Source organism: Bacillus rossius, chromosome 12 (assembly GCF_032445375.1).
Source record: "Bacillus rossius redtenbacheri isolate Brsri chromosome 12, Brsri_v3, whole genome shotgun sequence".
NCBI classification, from domain to species: Eukaryota; Metazoa; Arthropoda; class Insecta; order Phasmatodea; family Bacillidae; genus Bacillus; species Bacillus rossius.
In genome coordinates, this window is record NC_086339.1 from 29,421,518 (window position 1) to 29,439,429 (window position 17,912).

The 17,912-nt window shown below is 33.3% G+C and overlaps 1 protein-coding gene across 2 annotated transcripts in view; it reads right to left on the minus strand.

The window, feature by feature from the left end:
• Nucleotides 1-11,147: 11,147 nt before the first annotated feature.
• Nucleotides 11,148-17,912, minus strand: part of LOC134537783 (dmX-like protein 2) — a 154,855-nt gene continuing 148,090 nt past the window's right edge. For both annotated transcript variants that reach the window (XM_063378583.1, XM_063378584.1), the window contains exon 59: nt 11,148-13,838. In XM_063378583.1, the coding sequence (XP_063234653.1) occupies nt 13,838 (1 nt within the window). In that variant the 3' untranslated portion in view covers nt 11,148-13,837. The remainder of the gene's footprint in view (nt 13,839-17,912) is intronic.

The window sequence follows — 17,912 nt, forward strand, 5'->3', positions numbered from 1 at the left end:
AAAGTTCAACACACAAACTCTGTCTTCTCACCATAACAATTATAAGAAATTATATTTTTGAGTGTAAAGCTATAAGTAATGACACAGAGCTAGTAAAAAGTAAATAAATACATGTGTCTTAGAATACAAAAAAATTTCACAATAACTTAAAATACCTTAGTTATTTTTTTTTAAATTTCTGAATATGAAAATTAAACATGATTTAATTGCTATGTTCGAATGCAAGATTAGAAAACTCGAATAGGCTCTAATAGGCTAAATTTAATGATACAAGCCCAGCAAGGGCGCCCATACCCGGGGGCAGGGGGGGGCCGTGGCCCCCCCCTAGCTTTCAGGGAAGGAAAAAAAATAGTGTAGTCAGGTGCTTTACTTTAAAGAAAATTATTTAAATTCGGTATTATGTAGAAGTGGTTCAACACGAAGATATTATTGTATATCGTTTTTTACATGTCTGCTTCATTTTTTATGTTAGTTCAAGCATTAGTTTCTGCCGCTGCGATATAAGGTGTTGTGTACAGGGAGAAAACGCTGTTCAAGCGCAACGCCCGTGGCGAGTCATTCCCCTTCGTAATGCTACCCAAGCTCACGCGATAACACAACACAACAGATTTAGAACAGTCAGAGTTTAGACGACGCGACAGTTGACACGTGCTTGTAGACGGCGAAATGTTTTGCTACTTTTTCGTCATAATGTGTATGTTCACAAATAACATCTCAAAACAGAGATTTTTCAATAGTCTTTAGGTCTACAGTTTTATGCATCTGGTCTAGATTTAGTTTAGTGTATTCAGTCAGTATAAATAACTTAAGTGTAAATAAATCAGTGAAAGTGTTATTATGTAGTGTTTCTTAGATTTCCTCATTCGTCACATCCGTTCAGATTATTCACAATTTTTAAGGTAAGCTAACACCTTTAAAGTTACTCAAATAAGAATTATTGTCCAGAAAAGTCTACAACGTAAAATTTATGTTGGAATTTTGAATTTGAGGAAAACCACTTTTTCCCTTCAAAAGTGTTTAAAGGGATAAGGATTCCGCTACCTTCAGTAGACTCGTAAGCAATTTACACTAGAATCTCGATTTTACGTACGCTCACGGTCGCTTGGATTGCATTCGTAAAATCGTTATCTTCATAAAATTTTAAACACCCCACCCCGTGAAGATACATGTTATAATTTATTGAACGGAATATATATAATATTAAATAGTAAAAACAAGACTGCCATCTGCCCTCTGCCCTCCCTTGCGTTCCCCTTATTTTTTTTTAACATTCCACAACTTGCCTCATTGCATAGTGACATCACAGCGACTAAACACAGTTGCACCACGCATTGCATCATGTTAACTTTTGTGTGGTGACAGTAGGTTGTCCGACATGCCTTTCTTGGATATCTTTCCTTTTCGTAAGACGCGTGCTACTAAAATAAATTTATATTTGAGTTTGCAAACTTGTTCACTCCTTGCCAGAGACAACTGAAAACAGACGAGACTTTCCAGGGTTAGGTTGATGAGCTGGAAGAATTCCCTGCCTTGCATTTTTATGGACTTCACCTTATCATATTTATCAGTTAATCTTTAACAGATAGGCTTGAAGAATATGAATGAACGCACTTTTAGTAACATAATCGAGGAGATCAAGCACACAGTTCAGTGTACACCTGTACTGTTTCATAAAAGTGATCATAGGTAGGGACTGAAAAAATTCGCGGTTTCAATGACCACTCGGATAGACTCCACGATTCTCTATGTACTCGGGCAACTATCACCTGGTCATTGGCTACCGACTCGGGACACCTGTTTATTGCGATTCTTATGATTCGATACTTCTTTAGTTGAGTCTTTGCCATTGGCCTAGAGTCCTTCAGGTAAATTGCGGTCCAATCACTGACGCAGCATTAAGCTAAATGAGTTTGGATTCCAGCCTGTCTTGAAAGGAATCCGCGAATTTTTACTGTCTCTAATCATAGGCTTATTTGGTGAAGAAAAACGCTGCTCTGTAACGACAGACATTCATTAAAAACACAGTACATTTTAGTGCGAGAAGCCCTTGAATTTGTGATAGCCACAGGGAATTATTTGTTTGTATAGTAAGTTAAAAAAAACTTAGTTGAAAATTCGCTCGTCACGTCTACTTGCTGTCAGTTATACCATTTTTGAGCGTTTTTTTACTGGGAAACCGATGCAGCGAAGGTAATGAATGCGACACATGTCAAGATAATGCCTAATGGCATGGGTTGTTGGATATTAGCGGAAAGGAGAGGAAGTAGCTACTCAATATCGTTTCTTTCTCTCACGCTTCACAAGGTTTCAAGCTCAGTTGCTATGCTCACGAGCTGGAAATGTTGGAATGAGTAAGTAATGTTGAGTATAGTTCATTTGCGGTAAAATATATATTTTTACGGCCTTGACATAATTTTTCAATCGAAGAAATTTCAAACTTTGCGACAAATAAAGTGTAACTAGTCCATTTTTTCTTTTCGATTTTGAGTTTGATGCCGCAATAACTTATACAATATTCACTAACGGTAAATGGCTGTTGTATTAGCTTTAAAATATGAATACGCTGTGCATAAAAAATTAATATTTTTATATGTTTTCATAGTGTTTTTTTAATTTTTATTAAATATATTTTGGTGTCAAAATTTCCGAATTTTAGTTGGTTCCTGAAAAATGTATTCGTAAAAACCCGGCTTCGTTGAGTCCGGGCTCCGTAAAATCGAGGTTCTAATGTACTCTTAATTCTGAAGTTAAGTACTGAACATGTTATTTAAGGGTTTATCAGGGCCGTATTTACGCGCAGGCTATCTAGGCTGTAGCCTATGGGCCCGCACCACACGACACGAAAAAAAATTATACTGCGATGTGGATCTTCTTATATTCTTAAAATACGCGTCGACATATTGTCCAGTTGTTTTGTGTGGATTAATTGCGCTGAACTAAACTCTTCTGTGTAAAGCTGATTATGAGTTATGTCAGCATTTAGATATTTTCGATTATTTTCATTGGTTTTGGTGTCACTTAATTCCTTAACCTCTAAATAAATACTGTTTGGTTAAATTGTCTAGTTTAATAATAAACTAATTTTTTCTGCGCTTTACTATCACTTAATAAACTTATAGTCCTCGACTACTGAATCCATCTGTGCTAATTCTAAATGATAAGCAATTATGATTCATATCGAAACATAGTAATATTCATTTAATTGTGAAACAATTTTTGACTATAATTATAAGCGTATTTCAGGTGTTACATTTAAAAACAACTGTTTTCTGACTGTGATAACATATTTAAATCGTTTCTCTCCCAAAGTTGAATCTTTTGACCAACACGTTTTCAACTTTATAATTATTTTAATTTAATTTGTACGCGACATTTATTTAGGGGTAAAGAGAGCAATTAGTTGAAGGACTGTATTCTTGATATCCGTGTACCCGAGACGCTGTAAAAGTTTAAGGACTGTATTCCTGCATTTTTAATGCTAAAAATTCATTTGTTTCAATAAAATAGTTAATATTTAATTAATAAAGTAGCCAATAAAGATTTTTTTTTATGGCGAATGAGTACTGTGGTCTAGTATTTTAGTAACAGGACAAAAAATTTTAACAGGGTCAGAACTGGAACTATTTTATGGCTAGTAACAAGCCGCAGTTAAGTCTTCCAAAAGATTAAAAATACTTCATACCCCTAAGTCTGGCCCCCCCCTACAAATTATCATATGGGCGCCCTTGAAGCCCAGGGTCAATTCCCATGATTCGATATTACTGTACTCTTCTACCCAGGTGATAAATGTTTTTTTTTGTTGTAAATTTACACTTGGTTGTTTACTGCTATACTATTTAATTTATTAAAAAGGACCTAGCTTACTTTACTTAATTTTGACAGCAATTGTTGCCACCAACAAGAGAGTAACATGAAAATCCTAACATTTGAAAAGTACTGTCAGGTGATGAGTTGTTGCCGATTGTATTTTTACGGATTGGCTAAGAGTAAGAATAAATAGTGCCCTGAGTCGAGATATATAACTTTAATTGTTTAGAAAAATTAAGTTATTTCTTGAAACGGTAACACATAGTACTAAAGAATATGAATACATGGTATTTATGTGAAATATCTGCTGCTGAGTCTGGAATATTTGTGAGTGCCTAATCATCAGACTGCTAATTTGCAGTATGCTATTGCTGCACGACAAAAGCACAACTATCACTAGTGACTAATAGCCAATTTGCACAACACCTTCAAAAAGGAATTTTGTGTATGACATACATTATTAATAAACAAATCCCGTGTATATAGTTTATTTTTTACCTCTTCCCTGGTGGTGATAATTTTCGTTCAGGCAAACTCCGTAGTCTGTGTAAATGCTGCTAACAAGCTAATATACCTATGTTTTCCTGTTTTTTTTATTTCCCCACAAGGAAACAAAGAAGATCCAACCTTCACCATTCCCATATCAGGTGAAAAGGAAAATTCAGGACAAAAATTAATATTCAAAAATAACCTTGCATATGCCATTTTATAGTGTGTACGACTAATCACTGCTGAATTTCCAAGACTTTTCCTGGACTTAAAATATATTTCCTTACTTTCCCTGATCAATTCCTACTTCCCTGACTTTCCAGAATGTGGCACCCTGTAACAGTACTTCACAGTTGCAGGTCAACTTGGCTGCCAGCAATGCTAACACATAAATATCTGCTAAATAAATGTGTTTTGTTTCATTGATAACCACAAAGGAATGATACATCGTTGTGGACTACTTTCCTACAGAACTATCACAATTTCGTGAAGTTACATGAGACAGACTTTAGACAGTGATTCTTCTTACACAACTTGTATCTACTCAGGACTGCAAATTAGTAGGGCTGTTCCGATACCCTTTATCTAGTACCCATACTCCGATACCACCACCGATACCTGATACTACAACCCACATTTATAATTACTGGCCACATTTTATAAATAAACAATTGAAACATATTTTTTATAATTTTTTTGGTGAATATCATTTCATTATTAAATCTAAAATAAATAATCCAAAATAAAAGCCAGCTTATTGAAACACTGTTCATCACGCAGTTACGTAAAAATATCCTCTTGTTTACTAACGGTCAACCAACAGACAATAATTATTAATATTTGTCTTTAAAAATACAAGTTAATTGATATGATCTGGCAGCAAAGAGAACGTGGTCAGTCAAAATCACAAACAAAGCAAGTATTTGAAAAACAAATCTGTCCAGGTATATTTTTTTTCCGATACCACCGATTCCGATACTTTTTTATTGGCCGAGAGTTGAATATTGGCCAATATCCTTTACCAGTATTGGTATCAGAACAGCCCTACATTTTAGTTCAGTAACAGGTAAAGTCCTTGCCCATGCACAACTTTCAGCATACTGCCAACTGAAGAAGTTACATTCTGTTTCATCTAATATCCATTTATTTTTCATGATAAGTATTTGTTCTCGCATCACTTGTAATGTCAAAAAAATTCCATTAACTAATAACTGGTGAAAATATTTTAATCATAATTCAACATTTGTTACATGATACCAAGCATTATCAACACCCTGCTGATATGTTCATGATAAAAATGAATAAATAGCTGTTATTAAATGTGGTTACAATAAATGTAAATACTGCAAATATAACAATTTAAAAGGACAGGATGTGGAACTGTACTGGATATGAACTTCACCCACTGAATTATTTTTTGGGTTAAGTAAATGTCTAAGCAAGTACAGTACCCATCAAAAGTTTAGAACCATTACGAAAATTGTACAAAACATTCCTATCCTTAAAAATTTGGTGAAATATATTTATTTGTTCACAAGTTATGAAAGCCCAATTTTGGTGCATTTTATTATATAGAAAAAAAGTATACAGAACATTTTTCTGGTATCTTATTTTTATATATTACCTCTTGATATGAACTTTAAAGAAAAATTAAAACAAAGAAAAGAAAAAAACAATTTTTTAATTAAAATAATTTTTAAATAAAGGTTAAGAAAAATTAACCTCATGTTGCCAAAGTTGAAAAATATATAATTTCCATACAAACTAAGCCAATGAAACAAGGTTTACAGTGTTCATTAATTTCTTTCTGGCTCAAGTAGCTCATCAAACCCTATTTTGCTGGTTCAGTTTGTATAAAAATATATATTTTACAATTCTGGCATATTTATGGCTGATTTTTGTTCAAAAGTTATTTCAAAACTATTTAAAAAAAGCTGTGTGCAAACTTTCCCTTCTTTGTTTTAATTTTAAAGTGCCAAACAAATGGTAATTCAAAATAATATAACACTACGGTACCACATTTATTATCTCTAAAAAATTTTCTACATAGCAAAATTGCACTGAAATTCTGTTTTCTAATGTGGTTACCGTAAAATGTCATAACATGTGAATTAATAAACCAATATCAATAATTCAAATTTATTAAACCATATTTTGAAGAAAAAAAAAACAGTGGAAAAATATTACAAAAGATTGAACAAAATGTTTACGCATAACAATGTTTTGTACAAATTTCGTAAAGGTCCGAAACTTTTGACTGGTACTTTAAATTGTACTTTCCAGAGAAAGAAAAGACAGTTCTAATCAAAGCTACCAAAGCTTTGTATGTTCATTTTAACTTAACCATGGCACAATTTTTTTTTGCCTTAATTAACCTCACAACAATTAAAATTGTAGTAATTTGTCTGGGAAAGTTATTTCCAGTTGAACATGTACAACCAATCATGGTTATTAGTGGTTATATTTACTATGTTGTACATATTTGGATGAAAGATAAAATGTGATAAGCTGAATAAAGTAATTTGCAGAGAAAATTTGTTTGAAGACTAAAAACTTTCATGTAGAAGACTTTTAACATTTTGGATATTTGTGTTAAATAATTGTTACTAAGATTTTTACAAAATAAATAGGATTATATAGGATTATATGAATTACTTGTTCGATTCCCCAAATCTTTGAAAAATCTCGTTTGATTAAGTAACAAAATAATTTAAATAGTAATGGGTCAAACCCCAATTTTCTCGAATATGAATATTGAAAACAAATCCCAAAGAAAACTTCTATGTACCCCTTCAATCCGAATCTAGATCTCAAGTGTCAAAATTAAAATAATGTACAAGACATGAAAAATATTAACTATGGGGTTGAAACATTCAACCCCTTAAATGTTTTTTCCCCCCATGAACTAAGTTGCCAGAATTAATACATATTGTAATTTTATTTATATTATTACATTTTTAAAGTATAATAAGCTTGGAGAATGGTAAAAGGTCAGGTATGAAGGAAAAAAAAATTGACCTAACAAACTTCACAGGTTAAGTGTTGAATTTTTTAATTTACTCTATTTCTTATAATATTTTTCTTTGAATATTTATGCTCGAACATTAAATCCTTTGCATACTGAGCAGTGACGTAGCTAAGGTGACTGGCGCCACTGGCCAGAATTGAAAATGGCGCCCCCTCTTGGATTAAACAGAGAAGGGGGGGGGGGGGGGGGGGGGGTTCAATAATGCGAATCCGTTGCGGTGGCGCCCCTGGCGGGGTCCATCCCTGCCACCCGCTTGCTACGCCACTGATACTGAGACACCCTGTCTCTCAAGTATATATTTTTTTTTACTTGTAATTTTAATTAAGTAATTAATGGCATCATTATTCTTAATCTAAATTTGTTACCCACAATTAAGACTTTTAGCAGGACACAATTAAAGACTCTTTTCTGGTACGCGCACCACAGCTTGTAACAGGTCGTACCATAATTTTCGTCATTTTGTGTTGGTATGCAAGCTGACCACTGCGCGGCACGTGGAGTTGCGGCCACCGTTGCTGCTGACCACACTGTACACCGGACTTGTCGTTTCCACCCGGACTGTGTGAACTACCCACAACTCCGTCATCAACATGTCTTGGCCGCAGGTGTTTTGGCAGAGACTACAGCGCCGATAGCACAAGTCAGAGAGGTGCTTGGGTACAGTGAGCCAGACATCGGGCTAGGAATTTTCGTTAGTGCATGCGGTGTTGGAGTTGGTGGCAACAGTAATTGCTTTAATAATTTTCGCTGCCCCAGTCATTGCTTCGCAAATGCAGCTTGGGTTTGGCTGTGCTTAACGACACATTTTGCTAAAGCTATTGCATTACGAAATTAATTGCAGAAAAGCTAGTGTGAAAACTTTTCTGGTATCGAGACAGCAGCGTTTGACAGCGTTTAAGCAGCTACCAAGTAGCAGCGGTGACGAACTCGGACAACAGCTATAGCTCAACCTCGTCATGTCTGATAAAGCTCTTTTTTTTCTTTTAGTGAAATAATTGCGGTAGAATGCACGAATGCCATGCCGATTGATGAACCAAAACCTTCTTAACGTCTCGTTCACTTCTGGGAATTTATTTGCTGGACCAGACGATTACATGCAGTTCAAAAGAGAAGTGGGCGTGGCCTTTATGTTTGTTCAAACTTAAGTAGCTGTTGATGCGAGCAAGTGCGAGTAGGCTGCGTGATCGAGGTTTCTGCACAGACCTGTTGAAAATGCCAGGGTGGTTCGAAGAAAAGACTTAAGTGTTCCTTACAAAAAAATTTTGTACAATTAATTTACTGTCACGAGACATGAGACAATTTGTCATCACACATAGTCACATCAGACTTTTCGAAGAAACTTTGTAAAATTAAGTTTGTCTTTCTTGTTGTGTTTTGGCATGAGAATTACTTTAGGTATCAGTATTAACGTTAACGCTTACGTCAAGGTTAAAAGACTAACTGCCATTAGCTGGGAGCACAGGTTAGCATGTATTGATGCGCAGTAATGAACTGTAAATCAAATAATCACAGTATTTTAATTATTGTATTCAGTATTATTGTATTTTCATTGTGTGATCATGCAGGCCATAATTATCATTTTGGATATTGTAATATTATTATGTTTCAATTTTTTTAAAGCAAAGAGAATAGTGAACAACATTTTAAGCCTTTTATTGTGTTTGTGCTCAAGTCAGAGTAAAAGGATTCAATGCTTAATTCAGGGTAACTAGAGCTTGCCTCTGACTTCCCACATAGATGCCTCAATACTAAGGATTTGAAAAACACATCCCTAAATTTTACTAATTATAACATCTTACATGGAAAAATAACATATATCTTATTGAGAAAATGGTGTGGCCTAAACATTTTACCATATTGGATTGAAAATGGTATTGTGCAGGTACATCTTAAAGATTATTGTAATTACTGTATTTTCCCATCATAACTACCAAACTGCCTGACAGCAACTTAAACACTGATTGCTGTTACACAGTGTTATATCCTGTAATGTTTACTCCCTACACAAAGTGCTCGAAATTTAACAGCGGTACCAAAAACATCATGCAACGTTCAAGCGAGAATTTTTCTTCTTCCAAATTTTGACGCCCTAAAATAATGGTGTGACGATTATGCAATGAAACACTGTATATAATATTACTAAATTATGTTATTAAAAAAGTAAAATTTTTTTTTACCAGCATTAAGGTTTGAACCATGTCCCTTGAGATGAACAAGCACACCCGCTCTACCTCTGTGTTACAGAGCCCATTGACATAACACAGGGAGAATATGAATTATATTTATTGTAATGCCGGTTTTCTTAGATATTTTGGAACTTGAAATTACTTTTTACTATGACTATTTCAGTTAACCAGTATATTCTGGGATGGTTTCACTAACATTAAGTTTCATTTGGTACACCAAAACATTTGGTATGAACCCTAATGTTTACAACAGTCACTACTATATATACTGGTTTATGTTGCTACACGTGTGTCCGCCATCTTTGCGTCACATTTTCGTTCATGACTTCGTATCATTTTCACAAAGTTACTCCCACCAAGTGCCTTATGTTGAGAACTAAGATGTTCACACACCAAAAATAAGTTTACAACTCAGTCTAAGGTCTAAGTTATAAATACTGGAAATAGTGAGTGCGTGAGCTGCACATGAAGCTGTATGTATTCTTAGATGAAACGCATTGGTGCACCAATAATAGTGAGTTACAGAGAAGTTTCACACCACGAACAACTCAAACACCTGGATGTATACAGCACATGCAGGTATATTTTCTCATGACCAAAAGATTCAGTAATGTGCGCCAGTGAATTCAACCCCAAAAAACCATGTAAATTTATCCTTACGTATTACTATCTTGAGTGTTCAAACTAAAAGCAAAGATTTTACAGTCTATATCAAATGGAAAGCTCTTGTGGAATGCACCTTTGGGCACAAAGCTATCAATAACGCACAATTATAAACAAAAAAATTACTATAGCTAAATCTGCTCCCCTTGAATCGAAACATCTTTACAACTATTTAACTAAATTCAATTTTATTCATCAAATTCAACGTCAACAACATGGTCATTTGAGATATAGACCATGTTACTTTCTCTACTTATCTACTGCCAGCAGCTGAGACCAAAGATAGGCATTCCTTTGTATCAAAGCCAATAGCATTCGCCTACTGGTTTTCTACTACCCAGTTAACTCAGAGCTGTCAGCCGAAAAGGGAACTCTGACATGATTTTACGTAAACCTTTGACCCTACTGTTGTGCATATTTTCTCTTTACCCTTTTTATATTCAACATAATGCACCACTCATGTTCAATGCTGGGAAAAAAAAAGTGTATTTTTTTTGTATACACATGTAGGAAATTATACTTCTTTGGCATGAACAATTAAAGCACATGTTTAACATTAAAAGGAAAATAGTATAGCACAACATTTATCATATTAAAAGAACTAAAAGTGGTAAATATCAATGCCATGTATGTTCTAACAAAATCTTCTCCATTAATAATGTATAAGTAAACCTAAAGTAAACCAAATTGTAAAAAAAAGATACTAGTAGTTGTAGCTATTAGATGGATTATAATATATATAAAGCATACATTTTTGAATTTGTTTGTTACATGAACTACTTTCCTTTTGTTCGAAAATAAACCACTATATTCATTGTACATCTTGCGTTTGAACATAACTGCGACGAAACATGCATGCACATTGGACTTTACCCTTAATGCACCTACGAAATATAACTTAAAAAATAAATTCAAATCCCTAAATAACTGTCTTGCATTATGATTAGGCATTGTTATTAACCCAAAAATAAAACTTTACAGAGAATAATTTATTTTGAAAATACAATCAAACACTATTTACATTTAACATTTAATATACACATCCAAATAACAAAAAAAAAAATTAACTCACAGTCACAATCACTAGCCATAAAAGTGTGTCCTAAAACACAAACATACTTAAACCTGCAGTACAATTCAAAGAACATGTTTTCTGTAGCACAAACATTTAATGCTTTTATGGCACACGTCTCCTTTCACTCTGTTATTTTCAACACACATTCTTACTTCTTGTTCTATTAGTACGTCTTTATGTATATGTATGCAATGTTGTATGTCATATTTTACCTCACTATACCTTTCCTGGCATATTTTGCCACCATGCAAAAGATAAGCACAGAAAGCTTACACCTGAGAAACATACGAATACATTTAAATGACTTTAGTCAGTCACTAAAAACCACAACTATAAATTTAATGAAAACACAAAGTTTTCTTCAAAACCAAGATAAATATTTTCTAGCAATGCAGTACACATATGAATATGTTAACATAAAGGATTAGAATATAAAATATGTAAACATATGTGCAATATTTGAATGTATACATTCTTTTACAAATAATGACAATAACCGACACACATTTTCAAAACAAAGAATTAAAGAATTATGCAGTCATACCCAAATTTAAATATATCTGAACACAGTACAGTGAATTGAAGTTTTATGTAAATAAATTAATGAACTATGTTTATTATACAATAATGATAATGTTGAAGTTCATTAAAATACCAGGTAAAATATTGGAGGCAAAAGGCATGAAGCTGTAATAAGAAAAAGACACACAAATACCTACAGGAATCCAATTGGTGAATACATATATTGACTACAAGCTTATAAATCTAGATTAAATACAAATGAAGAAGTAGAGTAAATAAGAAATAGCTAGAAATACAGGGTGACAATACTGTACACATTATAATTATTTTTAGTAAAGAAGGAATTTGAAAGAAAATGCCTATTGGCTGTCATAAACAATCACTTACAAGAATATGTATAAATATAAATTCAAAAACAGTATCACCAATCCCAAACGAAAAATTTCAAAATAAATAAGTGAAATATGTCAAATTAGTAATATTTTGGATAGCTTTAACATGTATAAATGTCACAATGAAGGCATTAATTAAGAAGTGTATAAATTCATACAGACTTGCATGTCTCATATCTCTACTTTATTTATTTATTTATTTATTTTTTTAGCTGGATTAGCCGTAGAACAGAATAAAACTCCAATTCCAAGCACCGACATCTCAAGATACGTTTAAGGTGATCAAATGTTATAATATTCCAATAAACATTTCAACATGAAACACAGACAGCTACATGAAAGACAATACACATTTGTAGTTAGGAATACAAGAGGAAGAAACATCTACCGATTTATAAATGTGGATAGGTTGGAATACTGTTTTTCAAATGTGATTTTAATATTATCTCTTTACTTTAACATTCCACAACAAATATGCTATATACGTATTGCTACATTACTTCTAAAGATGTTATTGTCCACTAGATACTTAAGCCAGTATCACATGAAAATAATTATTTAATTCCTTGGGCAACATTATAACATGACATGTGGCAAGTCAAAACAGTTTAGATGCAAAGACTTCTTTTATCTGTTCCTGGCCAAATTTTCTCTCAAAGATACAATTTGATCTTGGTATTTGATTTTGTATTGGGTAACAGAAAGTAAGTGATAAGAGAAATGACCCATAGCTGAAAAACACACTATACATACACAGATTAACTTCAGAAACCATTTTCTAAAAGAAGATTTACATTTTGATTTCATGTCTGCAAGTTCAAAATTTAATATTCTCATATAGTAAGCAATAAAAATTATTTAGTTTTCCTATAATTGTCTATACATAGTCCATTTGAAATTTTTACATCGCAAATTTCAACTGTTAATACTACCAATAGTAAATGAAACACATTTTATATACTTCTATGGACTGGCAATAAAGTATACATAGAACCATTAGTATGAGCCATTCAAATGGAATTATACAAATTTCAATGATTTAGCAAACACAAATGTATGAACATACTTCAAAGCAAACATTTTCTGACACGTTTATTTGCAGTTCCAGTATAAACTGTTAAACACAGTACAGAATTTTGGTGACTAGTAAGCATGTCCTATCATAGACTGACGCTTCAGTGCTTACTAAAATATATCTTTCAGTGTCCACTGGGACATCATTGGTAGGTAATTTTATTCCTCTACCTTTTGCATGAACACTGTACATATATAGTACTACTTGGAAAACTGGACTTAATTTTCAAGCAAAATAATCCCATTTTAACTAACAATACCAATGCATATTACAGATCAGCTACAAACTCTCACTTGTTACCATCCTGTGCAGTTTGGAAAAGTGTACACGTTGAAGAAAATTAGATAGAATGGGTACATGGTACAAGAACGGAAGCAGAGCATTCACAGCAGCAAAAACAATTGAAGTCGATCATATCTCACACTAAACTACAAAACGGTTATGAAAATAAATAGCGCCAATTAAATAATATGATACTACCTTGTACTAAAATTCAATTTCCTTCAAATGTTAGGTAAATAATTCTAGCAGGATGAGATACTTCTAGACACGCCTCTTGTTCAATAGGTATCTTGAGTTTCTCAGTATAAGTACCGTGAACCTGGAATCATATGCACAAGTGATGTGTAACCACACTCATGGCATTAAATGACAACCGCAATACTAATTCCAAACGAGAACAGGTTGAACTCATGGAAAATAAAAATATGGTGTTTCTTTCATATCCTAATAAACTTACAAACAAAACATAATATATTGAATATAATATATCAAACTTAATTGCAGGCATTTAAATACAAATAAGTAAATAATCTACTATATAATACATCAGTCTTGCCAGATATGTTGTAGATTCATAGTGAAATAAATGGAAGAAGAAAGTACTGAAATTACTTTAACTATAGCAAGAAACTACAGCAGTAATCTTAAAATGATTCCCCTCACAAAAAAAATATTAAATATTTAGGTAAGCAACAACTCACAAAATTTTTAAATGGATTTGGATACCTAACAAAGTCAATGTAACCTACTAATTTTATAAAAGATTTCTTATATTAGATACATTTTTTAAAATTGCTCATGAGTCATTTTCATTTCTCACAAGCATGAGGGAAAAAAATTAAAAAAGAATCCTGTTTTCTTGATCCTCAACGGTTTGTATCTTTGCTTGCTTATTACTTCACTTAAATATTTAGTCTCGATGCAAACAATTAAACTGTCCCTGTAAAATTTCTGTTGAGTCTTGGGTCAGCATCTAGGAACATGGCACCCAACTCATCCACCACTTCTTCCCTAACTCGACCATGCCAAGTGTGAAGTTTCTAAGTTTCTAGTTCCAACACTATTTTTTAAAATGAATTTGTATCATCAATATTTATTTTAAATTTCATTTTAAAACATTTTGCTAAATTTTGACTTCATTTTTAACTTAATTTAATGTTTTTCTCTAATGTAACTTTATTTACTATTATTATTTTCAATTTTTAATTATTTGTTTTTAATGACACAATTATAGTATTCTTATTAAACTTCCAGTCAGGGCCTTTCTTTTCTTCGCCGGATGCTAGCCTCACAGAATTTTTTTTAATCGGGGTAACGCCCTGCCTGCCGTGTTCCCGTGTTTCTGTATGCTGTCCATGAGATCGTTAGCAGTTGCTTGCAGTTTCAACTAGTTTCTTCACGTGATTTTGTATTAAAAAATCTGCCCTTTGGACCCTCTTTTATTCCCTGTAGCATTATTTTTGGTACCACCCACGCAACCTGGTGGCTGTCCTGTAAACTTTCAATGCTCATTTTTCTTCATCCTCCATTTTCAGTCGAATAAAGAAAGAGAGAGAGAAGAGAGAGAGAGAGAGAGAGAGAGAGAGAGAGAGAGAGAAAGAGAGAAAGAGAGAAAGAGAGAAAGAGAGAAAGAGAAAAAGAGAGAAAGAGAGAAAGAGAAAAAGAGAAAAAGAGAGAAAGAGAGAGAGAGAGAGAGAGAGAGAGAGAGAGAGAGAAAATTATCTACTTTTGACGTGACGTCTAATAAATCGATGAACGCCGGCTCCACGCACGAAAAAGTGTCCCACTACGGATGTCCCACTATGGATGTGTCCTGTTTGCTCATTGTACGCATGCGTGGCATCTCTCTTCATGCTCATTGTACGCATGCGTGGCATCTCTCTTCCACTTGATTGGAACAACCATCGATTTGACTTTTCAATAATATTTTCGTGGTTTGAATTATTAATATTATGTAATTTAACGATCGTCCACCGATTTTCAGCACAATCGGTACGGTTATTTAAAAGTAATGTTGAATATTCAAATACGTTTTGAACCAACAATGGTGCTTTACAGTTACACATAATAATTTAAATTACACCCGGGATATTCTGCACAATGTTTTAAAAAATATTTTAACACATTATAAATAAGTTTGGTGTATTTGGGATGCGTATTTGTTATCAAATCGTGTTATAAAACCGAAATAATATTATTCCCCTACCCTGAAAAAAAGTTTATAAATATGTATATATCATTTAAAACTACTAATTTTATGTATGGCCTCGTGGCAGTGCGGTCCTGGCAGCTGCAAAACTTTTTTTTGTACTTGTAAAAATAAATACGGCGCATGCAACATTTCAATAGTAATAAATATATTTGAATTAATGAATGCAAATAAAAGTAAATTTATTAATTAAATTGTACATTTCATTTCACTCCTTTGTATCCATACAATATAGTGATAATTAAATAAAAATGATTCATATTAAAAAACATTTCTTCCTCAAAGAATATAATATTTTTAATGCCTAAATGGTTTGGTTGCAATAGCCTATTACGGCTCAGTCTCAGGCCGAATATGATATTTCCTTTTCTTCTGGATCAATCATTTCATCAATGTTTTGTTATGACGTTGTCACGTCAAACTATCGTCCGTAAACCGACTTTACAGACAAACAATTTTTTTTTATTTGCTTTTTTGAAATTATTTGTGTATCTTTAGACTCATGTTGCAGGAGGTTAGAGTTTTGGATGATTTTAGAGGTTGAGTTATTTTTAAGTTTTGTATCATTTTTTCAACCTTGGTTTTGCTTATCAAATGATGTCTCGAATCTACATCCTTGTCAGCCCACGAAAATAGTTCTTCACCAACTGCTGAACGCAAGGTTTTCGTCTTGAATCTTTCACAGAAATTTTTCACCTTCAGCTAAGACCGTTCCTTTTTTATGAACTATCGAATTATTATTTGTTGTTCCACTGTTTTGACACCTAATACATCTTATCACCTAGCTAAAATTTATGTAATATTGATTTTTATTTTTTTTCCTGAATAAGCATATTAATTGCTTGTAAAAGTTAAAGACCCAATTACTGGTATACTTTATAAGAACATAATTTTACTATTTTACATATTATTAAATAAGAAAGAAAATTGTAACATCATTAGCGTGTAATTCGGGTGCACCCTAGGTTTTCAGTAACTTAAAATTTTTTTGAAATTTAACGACAATTATAACTATTTAATTTACCTTTTCAGAATTTTTAATGTTTTTTGTCTATTTATTTAAAAATAATAAAATATGTTTCTAAATATATCACCACTAATAGATAGCGACACTTATGTTGTTATTATTTATCATGTTAAATTCCTCTGGATTTATTTAATTAAGATTGTTGTGTAGATTTCATTTGTAAGGCTGCTTTATTTTAGCACGTTTCACACCAAACATTTTATAAGTATTAAATCCTAACTAAAAAATATAATATCTTTATTAATCAGCAGTTATTTACAAATTACAATTTTGGTAAACAGAGAAGTCGTTACATAACAGGTGACCAACCCCAGCACCTCTGGGCCAGCTCCCACCAACACTGTATAGAGGCCGTAGCATAGACACTTCGAATTCGAAGGATAAGAGGGGGTATGTGGCCAACCCTAGGACCTTGCTTTATTAGAAGCCACCTATGTCCGCATTTAGCAACCACACCTGGGCACTCCGATAGACTTTAGTCCGGGACGCAAACTCTGACCCAGATACAGTAACGTAAACAGGTGCAATAATTCCAGGCCAGGAAATAACCTTCTAACACCCCCCCCTTCGCCCTTCTCTTCCCCACCCCCAAAGAATTGCCTTCACCTCTTTTAATTAGGCACATTTTTGAAAAGGCATTATACACTGGAATAAAATTTAGTAATTTGCTGTCAGTTTCATTCACAGAGTTTATAAAAGGAAATATTTAAGCTCAAAATGGACAGAATACGTGCTAAATTACCTGAGAACAATGAAAATCCATTGGCAACCTAGTGGCACTTGTATACCTAATGCAAAACTCAACTTTTGGCTTTGGAGGAGCAGATACTTGCGAGAACGTTAAACTTTCCCTACATCTCTAGATGAAAGGCACTTAATTTCATTGTGCAGAATGAGGGAAGCTTACACTACAGCAGAGTTTAAAACAAAGCGTAGATATACTTTGTGAGCATAATTCTCTTAGTATTGCAGTTACAGAGACCAATAATGTGTTAGCTTGCTCAGAAACAGCTGTCCAGATGCTAACCAGTCTGTTAAAATGCAACTGCACTGTTGGAGCGGCTGCCACCAGTTGCTCTCACCAAATGGCGTAGGTAGTTTGATGCATCAATAGCTATTTGTTACTTGTAGAGAAACCTTCCACATTAGGAAAGTGC